Below are 15,763 nucleotides of genomic sequence, written 5' to 3'. Positions count from 1 at the left end.
AAGATTTCATTTCTACATTTAATAAAGCCATAAAACTGAACTTTATTGGTCTGCTGTGGTTTCCACCAAAATGTCTCCTTCCTTCTTGGACACTCTGCCACACGGTGGCCATCACAACCATGGGCCTGTTTAGCTGTCCAGAGGTGTGCTGGGGTGCTGGCCTCCACCTTCAGATCAGACTCTTCTTCTCCACCTCCGCAGTGACGGATCTCTTTGATGCCAGATAAGATCATTTTCCTGACCTCCACCTCCTCCATGACTTTCGCTCCATAAAATTCCTTTTCCTGGTCTTTTCTGCCAGGATTCAGCGTAAAATGCCCCGATCAGCTGAGTGAGATGCAGAAATATTCCTGAGGTACTTTGCATTGACCATTTATGCTAGAAAGTTAGTGTGTTGAGGACGGGGTATAATCTGCGCCACCTTCCAGGTAGACTGTGATCTATAAAGGGAAAGTGCGTGCAGATGTGTGTACGATTCAGATGTTTGGGGTGCACACACATTTTTAGTTGGAATCCTAGTCAATGTTTTATAGATGAGGCCCCTGGTTTGTATTCGTCTCTGGCAAGTTGATGACAGTCTTCAGAAGGTGTTTGTGCTGCATTGCATGCTGGGAAATGTCCACAGTTCACCTCTTCACATGCACAGTGATTTATTTTCAGCACATGTGGAAACCGACACCGTTAATGATTCATGTTTTAATGCGTCTCTTATGATACAGCCGAGTTCTGAGAGTAACCATCAGCTGTGTGTGTGTGTGTGTGTGTGTGTGTGTGTGTGTGTGTGTGTGTGTGTGTGTGTGTGTGAGTGTGAGATGTTATGCTGTGTGCTCTGATCGGATCAGATCCAGAATCACCTGGATGGTCGCCTCACCTGCAGCGGAGAAAGAGAAAAACACAATTTAAAGTTTTAACTTTATAGATTCTTCTCAACCATGATGTTCCATGGGGGGGGGGGGGGGGGGGTCGGGGGGGGGGGGGGGGGGGTGGGGTCTTCTCCCTCCTCCTCTAGCTGCTCTCAGGTGTGATCAACTTCATCGCCTCCACCTGTGGTTAGTGTTGTGTCTTCTGAACTGCACCAACCCTCCTTAGAAAAGAGCCGCTCCTGCATCTTTGTGTTGTGTGACGGGTGTGCGCAGATATTCCTTTGTTATAAACACCAGGTTATCGGGTTGCTGCTACCATTGTATTTACTTTACATTCATCCACTGTTCGTTAGGTCAGCCAGCTTCTAGGCCTGGTTTTATTGTAGAATAGAGTCCCAACCTCCTCCACTACTGTATTGGATTACTTTTTGAGTACTGAATCTCTCCATTCTGACTCGTCACCTTTCTTTTCATTGTCATGTTACGTCACTTCATTTCTCCACCAAAGTGGACCTGAATACTTTTTACACGAGTGCTACTTTGTTGATACTTTCTAAACTATCACTGCTACTTTATTAATACTTCTATAATTACTGCTATTTTTCACTATAACTGCTACTTTGCTTCCTTTTCACTGCTGCAGTTAGAAGAAGTCCATATTCTCTCTCTCTTGTGCACAATGACGGAGCTGTTGCTGTTTGAACTTCGGTGCAGTTTGGAGCAGCAGGTGAATTTAATGAACCACTGTCTTTATGTTCTGAAGCCACTAGGTGGCGCTGTCTGTTTAACAAGTGTTTGAAAGCACACTTCATTGCCAGTCCTTCAGCCTCGATCTTAAAACCAATAGTGTTAGAAAATAAAGACAGAGGTTCACGAGGCTTCATTTGGCCGTCACTACAATATTAAATCCAAAATGTTCCAGGTACATTTAAACGATGTGAGCAGCCGACCTCCATGATTGGCTGCTGTTTCACAGGTCAAACTGTCTCCTGTGGTCACATCACCTTCCAGATTCATCTTCGGGTTCTCCAGCTTCTTCTCCAGCAACGAGTCCATCAGGTTCCTCAGATGTTTGAAGATCACTCCGATCCGTACGGGAGCCTATAAAGGTCAAAACGAGTTTCTTTAAAGGAATGAGGTGATTTATTGACGTGCAAAAAGAAATATGGTTCATATTGGAGCAGCTGGGATTAGAGATTGTTCTAATAATCATACATAACTTAGGGCGTTCCACAGGGAGCAGGATTGGGCCCACTTCCTTTTGTCTTTAAGAGAGTACCGAAATAGTTTCTAGTTTAATTAATAACTAATTTCATGGTTATTTTTGGTTTAATCTGTAATAAACGTGTACAGTTAAATACAGTTCGACTGGAGTTAAAATGACTTTCTACTTCACATTTGATGACTTTGTTTAGAAACAGAAGCTGCAAAGTCTTTTATTAACACCTCCACTGATACATCAGAACTAAACCCAACGACACCAGCTGTACGGTCCCATCGGGTCCAGGAACACAAGACTCCAATTACCCCAGTTTAGACCATGCATATATGTATTTATCTAAGTATTGTATACATGTCCAGCAGCTTGGTGCTTCATGTGGTGACCTCTGACCTGGAAGTGGATCCATCCATCCAGAGTGATGAGTCTCTCTCGGTGCTGAATGTCGATGTCGCCTCCGAACAGCAGCATCGGGAAGGAGGAGATCAGAGTCGTGTCTCGCAGGTAGATTTTAGTGTATTTCACCTGCACGCAAACATTCACTGCTTTTTCACCACTATTGGTCATTTAGTGATACTCTAACTATTACTAGTACTTCATGGTTACATTTTCAATGTTGCTGCTACTTTTTGTACATTCCTGATGAGGAAAGGTCTCACACACACACGCACGCACGCACGCACGCACGCACGCACGCACGCACGCACGCACGCACGCACGCACGCACGCACGCACGCACGCACGCACGCACGCACGCACGCACGCACGCACGCACGCACGCACGCACGCACGCACGCACGCACGCACACACACACACACACACACACACACACACACACACACACACACACACACACACACACACACACACACACACACACACACACACACACACAGCTTTGTGCGTACCTTCTCCTGGTACAGCAGCCAGCCGTGTGTCTGCAGCGTGCGGTTCACCGAGGACGGGTGGACCTGCGCTCGTCCCTGAGGCGTCTCCACCGTGCACGCCACACGATCCAGCACGTCCACCGAGGGTGTGCACAGGACCCGGGCCACGCTGTCGTAGAGCCCTGCCGTCAGCACGGCGTTCAGCACCGACATCTGTGGCTTGGACAGCGGCGCCACCTGCTGCTTCATCCGGGAGGAAGAGGAGCGAGAGGACCAGAAACCTACCTGCTCCATCATCTTCATCAGCTCATTCTTCACATCCTGAGACGAGCACACAGAATCAGACACCAGAAACAGGTAGGAGTTCACTAAACGGTAATTATAGCTGCGCAGTACTATAATTCATGTTATTATAATTGTGATCCACATTTTTTCACGATACCTTAAGAACCACAACTTATATAACCCCCCCCCCCCTTCCGCCCCGGATGGATGCTACATTAACAAGATCTATTGGGAAAGATGCAGTAACACTGGAGTGACAAGATGACATGGTACCTCTATGGTCATGAGAGCCGTTCGATTCAGGAAGTGCTTCCGACAGTACGACATTTCTGTTCTCTGTCCTTCGGTCTGAGAGTTCTTCCACCTACAAAGAAGAAATCGACAGTTCAGGAGGCTGACAGTCTCTGCTTTGAAGGTTCGGCTGAACACTTTTCTATTTAATAAAGTTTACAGTTAGGGCTGTTTCAGGCCACTCTGGACCCTTTTCTAGTGAAGTTGCTGTAGGTTTAGCCCGCTGGAGGACCACCTCTGGCTGTTTGTGGTCTGAGCCCCCATTGTGTCTGCAGCGAGTGCATTCATGTCAGTTTGCTTGTTGCTTTCTGGGCTTTTCTCTCCTTCTACCCCCTGACCCCAACCGCCTCCACCTCCCAGTCTGGCTCTGGTTTCCCCATTTTAATTCCTCATATATAAAACTAGTTCCTTCATGGTCACATTGAAGCAATTATTATCCGTTACTGCAACAAAATCACATCAAGACTTCCAGAAATCCTCCAGTTTTCATTCTGGATCGTACCCGAGGTAAGCGTTGTATATGGTGAGGTGATCAGAGTTGGCTAATGCCAGAGCAGCTTTGGCCAGGTGAGCTTCCTCCTTCCTGTTCATGGGTGTGGAGAACGGAGACTTCTCTGTGATTGCTGCCGCGATGGTTGCCTGCGACAAAGAAACAACCTCTTATGACCCCGACACAGATTCTAGGATCGGAAGAGTCGTTGGGACGTACGATGGGCTCCAGACAGCCGAGGATGGCTCCGTAGATCAGCATCTTGCCAATCTTGACGTTGACCGGCAGACTTCCCAGGTGGTGACCCAGAGGAGTGAGGACGTGGTCGTCGAGTTGACAGGCGCCGATCCGCCGCAGCAGGCTGACGGCGTTACTGACGGACTGAGGCTGAGGGGCGTCCAGCGCCCGACTCAGGAAGTCCTCCGGGGAGCCGTACTGGCATTTCTACCAAAGAGGAGGTTGATGGAGAAGAAGAAACGTAGACAATTCAACATAGAGTAGCCAAAAGAGCCATACGTTGCTGTGTTACCGTTTCCTCCTGCTGCCTCTGTGTGACTCAAAGCACCATCTAGTGGTATATATTTGCATTGCAAGACTAAACCTGCTGAGGCAAGTTAAAAAAATTTCTCTTTTTGTTCGATTTACCAGTAGACGAAGTCTTGACTTAATTAACCTTATAGTTTCATTTTAAAGCCTAAATTTGCAATTTTTCAGGCTCAAATCCTCCATCAGCATCCGCCTCATCAGAATCATCTCGCTCCCTCGGCTGCAGCCTTTAATCTCCTCAAACACTGAAAATATTTTCCTCTTTAACTGTGTTTGCTTTAAAAGTGTGTTCATGTCCGAGTGGCTGATCGGGGATGTGTTTGTTTTCTACCATAATATGTAGACACAGCTCCTCCAGTGGGACTCGAAGAATCTCCGGCACGGAGTAATCCATGAAGGCATCGAACCTGAACAAGAACACGTCGTTAAAACAACCAAAACGCTCTCCGTGTGTGCTGACGGCCTTGCTTTCGCCCTCACACCTGTATTTGGGGTAGAGTCTGAAGCAGAAGCCGTTCCGGACTCGTCCTGCTCTCCCCTGCCTCTGGAGGGCGCTGGCCTTGGAGACAAACGTTTCCACCAGCGAGCTCATCTGGCTGCTCTCATGGTACCTCGGGAGGACAGAACAATCCCTCAACGTCAGGCCAGTGAATTAATTCCTCTATTTGAATAAAGTCTGATTAACCTGATTGCTTATTAGCACGTACTTATTTTCTTTGGTCTTTCCGGTGTCGATGACAAACACAACATCGGGAATGGTCACACCGGTCTCAGCGATGTTAGTGGACAGAACGATCTGAAAATGAGAGCAGCTTAGTGGAGGTTTGTCATTGGATATTCCATTCAGAAAAGGATTTTTACAAAATGATTTTATTTATAAAATGTAAATGTAATGTCTTTTTCTTTATTTGAGGAAAAAAGAGAACCAGCTGATTTTCTCAAAATAAAAAATTAGAAGACAAACAAATCGTCTTTTTTCATATTGTGCACCAGCAGTTGGTGTTTTCAAAGTAAGAGCATGTTTGGCGTTTGAGGCGGCAAAAGCCAGAACGAAGGTTTGAAAGCACCAGATCTCCCCTGGTCTGTGGCACACAGTGAAAAAACTGGCCCTTTTTGTTCGACACCAGTTTGTAAATCTTTGTTTATCTCTTCTCGACCCTGATAAAGAATAATACCTGGAATTTCAATTTCAATTTTGAATTCTAAAAATGATCAAAGGCCCATTTCTTGTTTTTTAATATTCTGCTCAGAACTCTGATAGTCTGATAGTTCCAATGTCCAAAGCATAAACTGACTAGAGAATCAGATTAGAAATTCATATGACAAATATGGAAATGTACAAAAAGATAATCGACTTATGGAATCAATTTACAGAATTGAATGTTTACCTTTCTAACACCAGCAGGGGGCACTGTGAAGGCGGCGGCCTGGTCCTTAGAGGAGAGAGTGGAGTGCAGAGCAATGACCCTGAACCTGAACATCAGGAAGATTTCAGCATAAAACACAGGAAAAGAGTAAGTACAAATATGTCAATGAGTCCATAATGCCCCATTTTGGTTGGAATATAAGACAGGCTTTTATTCCCTGGAAGCAGGTTTGAAAAAGTGGGCAGGTCTTATATTCAGAAACATGGAGCAGAAGAAGTGCGTCACCTGTTCTTGTCCCTGAACCTCTTGTCCGAAGATAGCAGGTCGAACAGCTGCTGGATGTGAGCCAGACCGGGCAGGAAGACCAGGATGGCGCCGTCCACGTCCACAAACTGTGGCGCTTTGTCTGCCGAAGACACGGAGAAAACATCAGCAGCCGCGAGGACAAGACTGGCTCCACCACGTCCTGACTGCTGCAGTACCCAGGTAGGCCACCAGGTCCACCAGCAGCTCCATGTTGATCTTGTTGGGGTTCATGTACTGCAGGACGTGCCGAGTGCGGCTGCTGAAGTGGTCCAGGTCCGGACCCAGGTCCCAGCCAGAGGACGAGTCCCTCAGAATGAAGTCCTGTGAACAAGACACATTTTCAGAATGAAGTCCTGCATCAGAGCTTGATCTCATTCACAAATACGATGATGATACACAGCTTTATATCCCTAAGTCGGGAAAGGTACAACTGTTTGTCACCCGCATAGCAGTGAAATTAAAAATGATATACGTGTGGAGAAGGAGAGTAAAAGGATGGGGCCTAGGACAGAGCCCTGAGGGACACCAGAGGAGAGGCCAGATGAGCGGTTGTTGCTCTACGTCACCTTTTTCTTTCCCAGGCTTTGTCTGGAAGTCATTACATTTCTTCTAAATGTCGAGTTCAATAAATACAAAGTGAAAGACAGATTTTGTGAGGGAACTGTTGCTAGCTAATATCCAAGGTGCTAGACACACCCAGTAATGGAATAATAACCACTAACCTGGAAACACGACCATTTTAGAGGTAATAAAGTAATTATTCCTTTGATTTGAGGATTTCCCAGTGACACCCTGAGGGTCAGAGGACTAAAGGCCTTCTGATGCTGCAACATCTGGATTAAACCCACATTTCAGACTCTTATAGACCTTCATCATTGTTTACAGACGAGTTACTCCAAATCTAAAACCATCATAGTAAAGTCCTGTCTCTGATAGTCTTAAATCACATCTGTAAGTATTAATGCTGATCTTTCCTGTGGCAATCAGGTTTTTCTTGGTATTTCTAGAAAAACTTAAATCATGGAGTGTCTCATTTTAGTTCAGGGGCCACAAATACAATTTTATTGTGGTACTATTTTCTGGTCCAAGATAAAAATGGACCCGAGCTGCGGCGAGAGAATATGGGATGGAAATATAGATATTTTAACAAAACCAAGAAATTACTTTCAAAAGTGACTCCAATCTCATCATAAAGCCATTTAATGAAATCTTCTGGTGCAAAATAAAATACACCTTAATTAGATGGACAATAATATTGGAGCCAGAACAGAACCCTGTGGTACGCCACATACCAAACACACAAAAAAAATGTCACTGCTAAACTTTAGACAAAAACTAAAGAATTAATACAGAAAATGACTCCAATCTCAACATAAAGCCAATAAATAGGAAACCTTCTGGAGCGAGAGAAATACCCGACGTCACCTGGTGCTGCAGAGTCTTTCCTCCTTTCTGTGTGACGGAGACGTTGACTTCCTCCTCCTCCTCCAGAATCTTCTGGCTGTACTCCGAGTCTTTTTCCAGGATGTATCCCGTCTCCTCCACGATGTCCTCCAAATGAAAGACCTGGAAAGAAACGATTCTCCTGCTGTGTGATGCAGCTTTTCTCTGGCGTTCCGTCAAAGTAGCCCCCCCCCCGTACCTCCACCGGGAAAGTCCTGCCCGGGATGCTGATGACGGGGCAGCGGTTGAAGTAGTTGGAGAACTTGTGGCAGTCGACGGTGGCGCTCATCAGGACGAGCTGCAGGTCGGACCTCCTCATCACCACGTCCTTCAGGATGGTGAGCAGGAAGTCGGACTGGACGCTGCGCTCGTGGACCTGAAGGGTGAGAAATGTGGCTCTGAGCGCCGTCGTCACGTCAACACTAGCCCCCAAAACGCTACCAAGGGTTCTGCGTCGTCACGCACCTCGTCTACGATGATGTGTGTTAGAGAGCTGAGGTGGCGGTCGTGCTGCAGCTTCCTGAGCAGCACTCCGGTGGTACAGTACAGCAGGCGGGTCCACTCTCCAGACTGGTTCTCCATCCGGATCTGGTATCCACACAGCGACGTCTGCGGGCCACATGAAGCAGGGTCAGGGTCAGGGTCAGGGTCAGGGTTAGCATTAGGGTCAGGGTTAGGGTCAGGGTCAGGGTTAGGGTCAGGGTCAGGGTCAGGGTTAGGGTCAGGGTCAGGGTCAGGGTCAGGGTTAGGGTTAGGGTCAGGGTCAGGGTCAGGGTTAGGGTCAGGGTCAGGGTCAGGGTTAGGGTCAGGGTTAGGGTCAGGGTCAGGGTTAGCATTAGGGTCAGGGTTAGGGTCAGGGTCAGGGTTAGCATTAGGGTCAGGGTCAGGGTCAGGGTTAGGGTCAGGGTCAGGGTTAGCATTAGGGTCAGGGTCAGGGTTAGGGTCAGGGTCAGGGTCAGGGTCAGGGTCAGGGTTAGGGTCAGGGTCAGGGTCAGGGTCAGGGTTAGGGTTAGGGTCAGGGTCAGGGTCAGGGTCAGGGTCAGGGTCAGGGTTAGGGTCAGGGTCAGGGTTAGGGTCAGGGTTAGGGTCAGGGTCAGGGTCAGGGTTAGGGTCAGGGTCAGGGTTAGCATTAGGGTCAGGGTTAGGGTCAGGGTCAGGGTTAGGGTCAGGGTCAGGGTTAGCATTAGGGTCAGGGTCAGGGTCAGGGTCAGGGTCAGGGTCAGGGTCAGGGTCAGGGTCAGGGTCAGGGTCAGGGTCAGGGTCAGGGTTAGGGTCAGGGTTAGGGTCAGGGTCAGGGTCAGGGTTAGGGTTAGCGTGAACTCAGAGCAGAGCTTCTTCACCTCAAGCAGCAAATCTCACACAGGCACTGTTTTAGGAACGAAATTAAACATAAAGGCTTGAAAACAGATTTTAGTTTTATAAAAAGAATCAGGGCTGTCAAACTTAAGGCCCGTGGACCAAAACCGGCCACAAGAGGCACCGATCCGCCAAAACACCATCAAACTGACAACATTTCTGAAGAGCAGCGACACACTGAGCTGAGATATCGGTGCTGCAGTAAAGCTAACACACTAGCATTAGCCTCAAAGCCACGCTGTCAGGGGGAGTTTGAAAAAAAAAATACCCATAATGCAACAGGTGTAGGAAAAGGTTTTTGGACATCTCACAGTAAAATCAGTGTTTGAAATCCAAGCTGGATGGCTTTGGCCCATGGGCCTTATGTTTGGCTGAATTCCTGAATAAGAATACCAATAATACTGGACCCAAAACAGAACCCTGTGGTACAGGCACTGCACGAGGCGCTGCTGCACGAGGCGCTGCTGCACGAGGCGCTGCTGCACGAGGCGCTGCTGCACGAGACGTGCTGCACGACGTGCTGCACGACGCGCTGCACGAGGCGCTGCACTGCAAGGATTCCCGGACGATCACCTTTGACCCCGGGCCGTCCTGGCAGCCCAGCTCCTGGCTGACCCTGCAGGCCAGGCTCATGGCGGAGATCCGGCGCGGCTGCGTCACCACGATGTTGCAGTTGCGTGCTGCCGTCCCGCCGCTCAGCAGCTCCTCCAGGAGGAACTGGGGGATCTGCGTGCTCTTGCCGCTGCCCGTCTCACCGGCCACCACCACCACTGTGTGGCGCTGCAGAGCCTCCAGGACCCGGTGCCGGTGCTGGAAGACCGGCAGCTGCTCTCGCTCCGCCTTCAAGGAAAGGACACTTGTTAGATTTCTCTAAATCCCACCGCTGTGGGGAAACGTTTACGTCTTTGTACCTTCAGTTTATTGGCGAGTGGCGACTTCCTCAGTTTGACCAGAAGCTCTCTGGCGGCCTGGAGCGCTCCCGCTCCGTCCTTCCTCCCTCCTCTTCTCTCACCCCGGTCCTCCTCCTCCTCTCCTCGCTCTGCCATATCGAGACCGGCCAGGTTCTCCCAGGACTCCTCGGGCTCCTCCTCGTGGTCGTGGTGGAGGCTCCGCCCCCTCCCCCCCGTGGAGCCACAGCTCGGCCCCTGGCTCTGGTTCTGCTGCTGCTTGAGTCTGGTCAGGAGCCGCGAGATGAACTGGTCTCGGGGTTTGTTGGCGGCGGTGCGGCTCTCCTCCTGCTGCTGCTGCTCGCTGTCTCGCCACTCCAGCCACACCTGGCGGTAGGTGGGAGGGAGGAGCTGGTGCACCGACTGCGTGGAGCAGCAGGAAGAGGATCAGCTTTCATACTGGGAATTCTCCACCTATAAGCTCGCTCTCACCTGTCCTTTCACCAGGTTGTAGAGAGCCAGTGTGGCTCCCAGGTGCTGAGCCTGCATGCCGTCCTCGGTCAGGATGTTGGGACAAACCTCCAGAATGTCCTCCGTCCGTTGAACACGCACCCTGACACATGCAAAGACGTGGTTTATTATTCCGTCCCTCCAGAGAGAGACTCAAGGCAGTTTAAAGTCGTCCCTTCACTTCCAGCACATGTTCCTGGACTGTGAGAGGAAATGAGGACAGACGGAGAGACAGACCTGCACTTCCAGTATCGGCCTGCAGGCACCTTGTGAAACGCCGGCGCCGGACTCTTGGGGAGGTTTTTCCGGACCCAGTCGATGAGGAACTGTTTGGGAGACTTTCCCGTCCAGCTGCGAGCCGTGTAGTCGAAGTCACGGACGTCTTTCGGTTCATTCTTCACAACTCCAACTGAAAAAACAAAAAGAAGGAATAACTGGTCAAGTTAAGTCAAAGTCAGCTTTTATTGTCAATTCTGCTGGACAAACGAGACACGCAGTGGAACTGAAATGTTGTCTTGGTCGCCTTCCTACAATGTAGATATACATCACCCAGAATACAAAAGAAGAAAATATAAACAAAATATATCACTAAAACTAGAAATAAAATACAGACTATAGACAAGAAACAGTTTTAAAACAAAGGTTAGGAGCTGACATGGGCAATATATATATATATATATATATATATATATATATATATAAATATATATATATATATATATATATATATATATAATACCTCTTTACCCCTTAAATGTGCAATGAAAAGCCTCAAACTCAGTTTCTCTGAGGAACATGTCAGCTCTGTTCTCTCCACATTAATATCTTGATAATAAACTTTATTTAAATTTAGGGTAATTATTTGCAAATGTACTTGTTTTTTTTTTTAATGTATTGATATTTTTCTTCTGTGTTTTGTCTGAAACCTTTCGTACCGTCTTGGCCAGGACACTCACGCTCATGTTTGCTGTTATTACACGATAAGGAGGGCAGAGGGCTCCTGAAGAACCCGGTACCTTTCTCTGCAGGAGGCTTCTTCTCAGCTTGTTGGAACAACTTGAAGTCCAGCTCGTCTTTGTCCTCGCTGGCAGGAAGGACCTTCTTCTCCTTCTGAGGGACGTCGGCCAGCTTGATGGCAGGATTGAAGACGGGGTGAGACTCTAGCTGCTTCATTTCTACAAACATTAAAAACAAAACTATTACAGTAGTTCTTAATTAACGGGACTCCCAACTTTACAAGCTGAAACCTCTTTATTAGGATGTTTGTAATAAACACACACACACACACACACACACACACACACACACACACACACACACACACACACACACACACACACACACACACACACACACACACACACACACACACACACACACACACACACACACACACACACACACACACACACACACACACACACCTTGCTGTATGATGCGGATCCGGTCCTGAGCCATCCTCTGACCAGCCTTGTCGCTCTTGGTCTTGGCGGCGGCGGCCATGTCTTTGGTGTCGTACAGCTGAGCGGCGAGGGTCAGGTAGCGCTCGTTCTGCAGGGAAGGACACAAAACACACCTTTCTCAGAAAAACCACATCATCCCACCCTCCTGATGACCTTCCTGCCGGCAGCCGCTGGCCTCAGACGTGTGTTTACACGCTCACTAGTACTTTGGTCATGTAAAGTACTTTTTCTCTCTCTCTCTTTTTAAATCACTGCATCAATCAAAGTGCACTAAGTGGGAGGAGCTGAAACAAAGAACCAACCACAGCAGAGTTCATTCTACTAATAGAAATACTAAGAAAATAACAAATAGATGGAAGATTGTCACTAGTTTTACTGTTACTAATGTTAGTTTTAAGTTTGACTTCTTTCTCCTTTATTTCAGACAAGTTAAACTAGACATATGTATTATATTTATTCACAAGACGTGTATATAGTATATAGGTTGGAATTCCAATGTTTAACATTTTACGACAAGTCGTTCCCAAAAGCATCATTTGACTTGATAACAAGTCAGTCGATGAACGTGTCAAAGTAAAAACACACAGACGGAAAATAATCTGCGAATAAATGAAAAGATGAGACAAGCAAGTACAAATATATTATTGTATTAATTAGTATTAATAAGTCAGGATAATGATGAAATTCTAATATTGAGTTTTGGTGAAGTGATAGGATGAACTAAGTTTTACTTCTTCTGACCAATTTTCAGACTGAATTAGATAAACATGAGTGGAACTCCATTGTGGGTCTTCACACACACACACACACACACACACACACACACACACACACACACACACACACACACACACACACACACACACACACACACACACACACACACACACACACACACACACATATAATGTACAATAAATCAATCTAATCTATATAAATATAGACAAATAAATTGACATTAGTAGAAATACTATTTTTAATTGTTTTATGTACTGTATCTATATCTTGTGTATGTTTTTGAATAATAAACAAAAGGAAAAGTTTCTAAATCTGGCCTCTGGCCACTCACCGGATCAAACTTCTCATCCAGTTCAGGATTGTGGTTCTTCCTCCCCTTGTCCTCCTCCTCCTCCTCCTCCTCTTCCTCGCTGCTCTGCTCTGCGTACCTCAGGATCCAGTCCTTCATGCTGGCAGCCTCGTCCTTCGGCGCCACCTAGTGAACGTCACACAAAAGAAGTCAGCCGACTGACAGAGGAGCGCACACGTCTGTCCAATCAGCACAGACCTTGGCGGTGTCTCTGGGAGCGTGACTGGCGGCTGCTGCAGGTTCCTGCTGAGGAGGAGGAGGAGGAAGAGGAAGAGGAGGAGGCTGGAATCTGGGCCGAGTCTTCTGACTCTCCTCCTGCATCTGCTGGCTGAACCCCTCCGGCAGCTCGTCTGGGGAAATAAGAGCACGGACACAGAAATTCACAGTTTTCCCTAAAAAGGAAATGTATGATGATTTAGTGTTTTTATTTATTTCTGTTAAATATGAACAACAGAAACAACACATGAATATCAACATCCTCAACATTGTTGAATTTAAGGCTTCAATTTGAGAAATTTCCCCGATCAGATTTCATTGTCCTCATCATCCTCTTCATCCTCAGTCATCCTCTTCATCCTCATCATCCTCAGTCATCCTCCTCATCCTCATCATCATCATCATCCTCAGTCATCCTCCTCATCCTCAGTCATCCTCATCATCCTCATCATCATCATCGTCCTCATCATCCTCCTCAACCACATCATCCTCATCGTCCTCAGTCATCCTCATCATCCTCTTCAACCTCAATATCCTCAGTCATCCTCTTCATCCTCTTCATCATCCTCTTCATCCCTCCAGAGTTCCTAAATGTTCTCTAGATAACAAACTCTCCCTTCTTCCCTCTCAGTAGATATGAAATTCCCTCCAGTGGTAAAACTGCCATCCCTGCTGAATCCAGCTGTCTCCATGAAGTTTCCACAATATGTAAAAGATCTTTTCCTTAGGATTTATGTTGTTTTCCACAGCGATTTTCAAAATGGGTCTCATCTCCTCAATGAAAACGTCTCCTCAGATGATAAAGGTTGCTTAATCTCCCTTTGCTTAATCTCCCTTTGCTTAATCTCCCTTTGCTTAATCTCAGTTCTATCGTCTCTTTCCATTTCAGTGCGATTCATCTCTCTGCTTGTACCAAATCAATCACTGCTCTCACTATCTTACATTGTGAGGAAATAGAATCCCAGGATGAGGACACCGGGATTCTTGTATAATTTGGGTTGCAGTCCAATCTTCCTGCATTCCCACCCCCAGAGCCACAGCGCGGTTCGGGTTCCAGCAGAGTCTCCGGTTCTTCTTACCGTCCTGCAGGTTGAGGCAGAGCCAGTCCAGAGCCGAGTGCAGATCTCCTCCATACAGAACGCTGCTCTTCATCGCCTCCTCGATGTGCTCGCGTTTGAATTGGAACTTCTCCAGAGCGGTGTACAAATCCTGCAGGCGCGTTAAGATAGGATGTTAAACGGTAGAGAGTCCAGGAGAGCAGAAACAGGAGCTGGTCTTGTTCTTACCAGCAGCTTCTTGTTGGTCAGCCTCCCTGATATGGGACCTTTGTCCCCGTTCTCCTGCCTGAAGTCATTGATCAGCTTGATGATCTTCTTCTCCAGGTCAGCTTGGATTCCAACCTGTGTAATGAACAAGTTACATTACTTTCAGCGTTTCATGATTATCAGGAGGAAAATCATCCGTCCAACTGCTTGATTCTTACTTTAAGAATAGATTTGTCCGAGACGCCGCCGGTGTCGACCTGAGCAGCGTTGGCCAGGCTGTAAGTCTTTGGAGCTGCGGTGAAGACACATCGTTTACATCATTGGATCATTTCTGAGACAGATTACAGGTGAGCACCGTTCAAAGCTGCAATAGAAGAATGATCAACTTCTATAGGAGTAGATTTTGACTAAAAATGTAGATTTTTATTAAGACAGTAAGATAATCCGAATAAAAAGTACTTTAATAATTTTTTATTAGTTATTAATTCTTGAAAATGTATGAAAAGGAAATATAAATTGAAAAAAATTCAAATTCTAAAAAAACTATAAAAAAAGAAAGTAAATATCTCCATGTATTAGGCTCTGAGTCAGAAAACATCGGTATATCAGACATGGTCACACGTGCATAATAACATATTGGAAAATGTAAGTAATATCTTCGTTGTACTCTTTGATTGACGTGGCTGTGAAATATATAATGAGAAACATATTGAGTGATCAAACCTCTGTTTGTTTAATAACTTTATACTTGTTTTGAGATGACAGACATCACATTATTATTAAATCAATCCTGGTTTGACACTATAGGAGTGAGATATTTGCAGCCCTTCACTTTGCCTCAGTGAATAATGTTTTATAAAGGCTTTCCACCGGAGATCACCATCACATGGCGCCTTCATCTCTCAGTGTCGTTGAAATTAGACAATACTGCGTGGATTTAAGGTGCTGTCACCTTTAGATTTGCCGTCTTTGGCTGGTTTAGCAGCCTTGTTGCTCCCCGGTTGTTTCTTCGGCTCCTCAGCCACGCCGCTGCCCGCAGCAGCGGCTCCCGTCCGGCCAGCCTGTGCTGCTGCTGCCGCTGGAGCCCCCGGAGGAGCCGCGTGGGCTGCCGATTTCTTCTTCTTTCCCCCCATTAGTCCGACTGAACGCTATTTAATTATATATCCTTTGCGTGGCTGTGTAAGGAAAAATCATCAGGGGGACGCTTGATGAGTGGAAGCGAAAAATCACCTTATTTTGAATCGCACGGCTTCCGTACCGGAAGTATTACCCGGAACACAG

At 46.9% G+C, this 15,763-nt stretch overlaps 1 protein-coding gene across 1 annotated transcript in view; it reads right to left on the bottom strand.

Moving 5' to 3' along the window:
* Nucleotides 1-15,742, bottom strand: part of dhx29 (DEAH (Asp-Glu-Ala-His) box polypeptide 29) — a 16,460-nt gene extending 718 nt beyond the window's left edge. Inside the window, exons 1-28 of the mRNA XM_080477538.1 lie at nucleotides 15,435-15,742; nucleotides 14,701-14,774; nucleotides 14,504-14,617; nucleotides 14,297-14,426; nucleotides 13,200-13,351; nucleotides 12,984-13,127; nucleotides 11,876-12,002; nucleotides 11,468-11,626; nucleotides 10,689-10,860; nucleotides 10,434-10,554; nucleotides 9,966-10,364; nucleotides 9,628-9,894; nucleotides 8,164-8,307; nucleotides 7,898-8,074; nucleotides 7,681-7,821; nucleotides 6,432-6,576; nucleotides 6,235-6,355; nucleotides 5,971-6,055; nucleotides 5,290-5,378; nucleotides 5,065-5,193; nucleotides 4,914-4,989; nucleotides 4,256-4,480; nucleotides 4,049-4,185; nucleotides 3,529-3,619; nucleotides 2,992-3,291; nucleotides 2,476-2,607; nucleotides 1,868-1,964; nucleotides 1-871 (exon numbers count right to left, since the gene is read on the bottom strand). The exon at nucleotides 1-871 is cut by the window's left edge and continues 718 nt beyond it. Coding sequence (XP_080333664.1) covers nucleotides 816-871; nucleotides 1,868-1,964; nucleotides 2,476-2,607; nucleotides 2,992-3,291; nucleotides 3,529-3,619; nucleotides 4,049-4,185; nucleotides 4,256-4,480; nucleotides 4,914-4,989; nucleotides 5,065-5,193; nucleotides 5,290-5,378; nucleotides 5,971-6,055; nucleotides 6,235-6,355; nucleotides 6,432-6,576; nucleotides 7,681-7,821; nucleotides 7,898-8,074; nucleotides 8,164-8,307; nucleotides 9,628-9,894; nucleotides 9,966-10,364; nucleotides 10,434-10,554; nucleotides 10,689-10,860; nucleotides 11,468-11,626; nucleotides 11,876-12,002; nucleotides 12,984-13,127; nucleotides 13,200-13,351; nucleotides 14,297-14,426; nucleotides 14,504-14,617; nucleotides 14,701-14,774; nucleotides 15,435-15,615 — 4,185 coding nt within the window. The 5' untranslated portion in view covers nucleotides 15,616-15,742 and the 3' untranslated portion in view covers nucleotides 1-815. The remainder of the gene's footprint in view (nucleotides 872-1,867; nucleotides 1,965-2,475; nucleotides 2,608-2,991; nucleotides 3,292-3,528; nucleotides 3,620-4,048; nucleotides 4,186-4,255; nucleotides 4,481-4,913; nucleotides 4,990-5,064; nucleotides 5,194-5,289; nucleotides 5,379-5,970; nucleotides 6,056-6,234; nucleotides 6,356-6,431; nucleotides 6,577-7,680; nucleotides 7,822-7,897; nucleotides 8,075-8,163; nucleotides 8,308-9,627; nucleotides 9,895-9,965; nucleotides 10,365-10,433; nucleotides 10,555-10,688; nucleotides 10,861-11,467; nucleotides 11,627-11,875; nucleotides 12,003-12,983; nucleotides 13,128-13,199; nucleotides 13,352-14,296; nucleotides 14,427-14,503; nucleotides 14,618-14,700; nucleotides 14,775-15,434) is intronic.
* Nucleotides 15,743-15,763: the final 21 nt, after the last annotated feature.

The sequence above is a fragment of the Lipophrys pholis genome (genome assembly GCF_963383615.2).
Source record: "Lipophrys pholis genome assembly, chromosome: 12".
Lineage (NCBI taxonomy): Eukaryota > Metazoa > Chordata > Actinopteri > Blenniiformes > Blenniidae > Lipophrys > Lipophrys pholis.
Note: the sequence above shows the minus strand (reverse complement) of the source record. Positions and strands in the feature narration are given on the sequence as shown.